We start from the raw sequence: 3676 nt of genomic DNA on the forward strand, positions 1-3676 counted from the left end.
CTGTCGCCCCACTGCCCCCGATGCTCCCTCTGGCTCCTCGGGCGCCTCTGGCCCCGCTGTCTCAGATAGCTCCGGGCGACGTGCAGCCACCTCCCCGGCTTCTCCACCCTCGTCGCCCACGCTGCCGCCGCCGCCCCTGCTGCGCCCCAGCAGCGCCATCAGGTATGATGCGTAGCCCCCGACCTCGCCAGCTGACAGCATGCTCAGCCCACGCTCACACACGATCTGCGTTTCAGCCTCTGCGGCCTCGGCGCCCGCAGGCGCCTTCTCCTGGCCTGCGTCGTCCCCGGGCTCACCCCCACCCTGGTGCTGTTTGCTGGGGCGCAGTACCCCTTGGACTGGCTCGCTGCGCCTCTGCTGGTCTCCGATTTGCGTGTCATCCTCCTGCTCTTCTGTTAGGCCGCCGTCCGCGCCCTTTCCTGCTCCAGAAGCATCCCCACGTGGCGCGCGCGCGAGCGCTGCCCCGGCGGCCTTGACGGCAGCGGAAGCCGCGCCGCCGCCGCCGCCAGCAGCCGCGCCGCCGCCGCCGCCAGCAGCCGCGGCGGCGGCGCCGAGGGCTTGTTCCCCCGCGCGCCGCGGGGGACCGCCGCCGCGCTGGCCCCTGTGGTGCTCGAGCGTGTGGCACGCGAAGGCTTGTCCTGTAGGCAGACGGGGGGTGAAGTGTTGAATGCGAGATTTCTTTGCGAGCATTTGGAGGGGGGGTTCCGATCCACAAGCTCTCCACCCAGGTGCGAGTTGTCCCCGGCTGGTCGAGCCCGCGTGGGCGGCGTGCTGCGGCTGTCTGGCCCAGGCGGCCTGCGGCCCCCGCTGATCCCGGGCACCTGGGCCCTGTTGCGTGTGGTGGCGGTCTGGTGCGCCGACCCCAGGCTGAGCGAGTGCTTCTCTCGCGCGTGCGCGGCCGGCCTGGCTCAATCGAACCACTGCGTGCACCCGCGCCTCACCGGCCGTGACGTCGCGGGTGGCCAGCACGACGCGCCGCGCGCCATGCGTCACCAAGGCCTGTGAGTGGTTTTGAGGTGGCTTGCTGGGCTAAGGATGCAATTCAGGCTGTATCGGCAGGAGGGCAGGCTGCAAACGTCATTGTGTGTGATGTGCGCACCTGGACCGCCGCCTGCGTGATCGGGCTCAGGCGGCCGCACACGACGAGGACCGTCTTGCCGTGCAGCCGCCCGAGTGTGGGGTCGGCGCCCACAACCAGGCTGGCCTGCCCTGCCAGCGCGCCGTACAGGGAGCGGCTGAGGGCGCCTGCGGCGGCCCTTGCAGCCCGCGCGGCGGCGGCGAGCGCCCCGCCTGTGGCAGGGCTGGCCGAGGGTGCTGCCTCTGGGCCCGCCGGGCGTATGGCCGTGTGGGTCACTGTGGTGTTGAGGCGCGGCCGCTCATCGACTGCAGATTTTCCTGGCGCGGCCGGCAATTCAGCCGCTGCTGGGCGGAAGGCGACGCGAACGAATGGCGTGGAGTCCTCGGATTCCTCGACAGTCAGTGTCAGCATGACGTGCGCCATGGCGGGCACGGCCAAAGGCTGGTGGCGGAGGTGGCGAGCACTGGAAATTTGAAAACTCTCTTCACGATCCAAACTGGCGAAGCTATAGAAATGGCACACGGCGGTTTGTTAGGGCGGTGGTTCTCTACTAGTGACGACGCACAACAAGGGCCACAACATGGCTCAGCACAAAAGATTTCAATATTGATGAGAATCCGATTGTATAATGTGTCGTTGAGGTTGCTTACGCTCTCGCAGTGATCCAGATAGACAACGAAGTTGGCGCGAACAGCGCCCTTGCCCGGAACTGCGGCAGGAGTGGGCTCAAGACATACCACGCACGCCTGCCATGAGTCCTTCTGGACCCCTTTCTTCTCAGGTGCGCCCCGCAGATCTTGGGTCTGTTTTGGTGCCTGCATGTACCCAGTGCGCATACTACGTACGAGGAGCGTTGGGCTGTTACTTTTTTATTGCCTTATATGCGCCTGGTGAAGCCCTCACCTCCATCTCCGTGGTCGTGTCTTTGGCTTCGGACTCCCTTCAGCAGGGTGCTCGCGACGAAGGGAGGCGAGACCAGCAAGTCCAGCATAAGACGACTATGCAAGTCAAGCTCAAGCCCCAGGCGATCGGTGGCGCCAAGGCACAGGCCGGCGAACCCCTGCCGGGCCGGGGGTTGAGCGCCAAGCCGTCAGCACACCCGGTGCCTCAGAAGCAGGCCCCGCAGCAGTCGCAGCCACCCCCGCAGCAGCAGCAGGGTCAGCTTCAAGGGGAGCCCGGGGCGCGGGCCCAGGCTTCTCGTGCTGCGGGCATCAGCGCCAGCAATAGCGGTGGCGGCGCGGGGTCCGGCGGCGGCGGCGGCGGCGTTGCCTCAAACAAGGCGGAGCCAGTGCCCGCCAGCCGCATGGTGGTGAAGCGCGCGGACGGCAAGCTTGTGTACGTCTCGGCCAGCGAAACGCTTGTTCACAGCGGCACTGCCAATGGGTTGGCCGCCGGAGCCCACGCGGCTGCCGCGGGGCCCCAAGCGCACCATCCAGACACCAAGCACCAGCAGTCCGGGCGGCGGTCGGACGGCGGCGCTGCGCAGGTGCAGTCCCAGCTGCAGGCGCAGCCGCGAGCGTCGCAGACGCAAGCACAAGCGCAGGCGCAGCAGCAGCAGCAGCAGCAGCAGCAGCAAAGGGATGACAAGCAGAAAGGGCAGCAGCAGCAGCAGCAGCAGCAGCAGCAGCAGCAGCAGCAGCAGCAGCAGCAGCAGCGTGTTAGTGCCACAAATGCTGAGCCCACTGCGGCTTCGGCCGTGAGCGGCAGCGACAGCAAAGTGCCAAAGCAGCAGCCGGCTTCGCGGCAGCCGCAGCAGCAGTCGCAGCAGCAGTCGCAGCAGCAGTCGCAGCAGCAGCAGCAGCAGCAGCAGCAGCAGCAGCAGCAGCAGCAGCAGCAGCAGCAGCAGAATAAGAACCTCAGGCGGCAGGAGCAGGAGCAGGAGGCGCGTAAGCCGCGGCCGGCCGGCAGCATGCAGGCGGGAGGCCACGTGCCCGTTGCGCCCGCGCCGTCCGGGCCGCCGCCCAACCCAAGCAGCATGCTGACCGCCAAGGCCAGCGGGTCTCTGTCCCCACTCCTGCTGCCATCCAGCCAGGCGGTCAACATGGCTGCGCTCAGCGGCTCGACGCACGAGCCTACCAGCGGGGCCGCAACCCTTGCAGGCCTCAAGGCCCAACCCGCCGGGGGCACCCCCCTGCCGCTGGTGCCGCCGTCGCTGGTGCCGCCTCAGGTGGCCGTCCGCAACACGACCGCGCACACACTCGCGCTCGGCGCCGCCGCGGCGCACGCCATCGCCGAGGCGCCCGCGCCGACAGTGCTGAGCAAGCTCGCCCTGGCACTCGCGGCCAACGGCCCGAGCGCCGCCGCCGCAGGCGCGGCCGCCGGCCTGCAGTCGGCGTTGTCTGGCGGCCCCCTCCGCTCGCTGTCAGCGGACGCGCCGCCCTTCAACTTCAAGCTCGGCGGCGCCCCGCCCTCTGGCAGCGTGGCAGTCCCACGCCGGAGCTCGGGCGGCGGCGGCGGCAGCGGCGTGGGGGGCCCGGCTGCATCTCCGCCGGGCAGCTCGCCTGCGTTCAGCCATCGGGTGATTGAGGAGCAGATGCTGATGCGAGCTGCGGCAGCCGCAACCTCAAATGCCAGCAACAGCAGCGGCGGGGGGCCCCC

General features: G+C 69.2%; 2 protein-coding genes across 2 annotated transcripts in view; one reads left to right on the forward strand and one right to left on the reverse strand.

Moving 5' to 3' along the window:
* Nucleotides 1–1099: 1099 nt before the first annotated feature.
* On the reverse strand, nt 1100–1501 carry MNEG_3615 (hypothetical protein; the record flags this gene model as incomplete). Its single annotated transcript, XM_014047903.1, has 1 exon — nt 1100–1501. A coding segment is annotated over one exon (402 nt), but the record flags the coding sequence as incomplete, so codon positions are not given.
* A 577-nt stretch (nt 1502–2078) lies between these two features.
* Nucleotides 2079–3676, forward strand: part of MNEG_3616 (hypothetical protein) — a gene marked incomplete at both ends in the record, with an annotated part of 8170 nt that continues 6572 nt past the window's right edge. Inside the window, one exon of the mRNA XM_014047904.1 lies at nt 2079–3531. Within this exon, the coding sequence (XP_013903358.1) occupies nt 2079–3531 (1453 nt within the window). The remainder of the gene's footprint in view (nt 3532–3676) is intronic.

Source organism: Monoraphidium neglectum, assembly GCF_000611645.1.
Source record: "Monoraphidium neglectum strain SAG 48.87 unplaced genomic scaffold scaffold00462, whole genome shotgun sequence".
Taxonomy (NCBI): Eukaryota; Viridiplantae; Chlorophyta; class Chlorophyceae; order Sphaeropleales; family Selenastraceae; genus Monoraphidium; species Monoraphidium neglectum.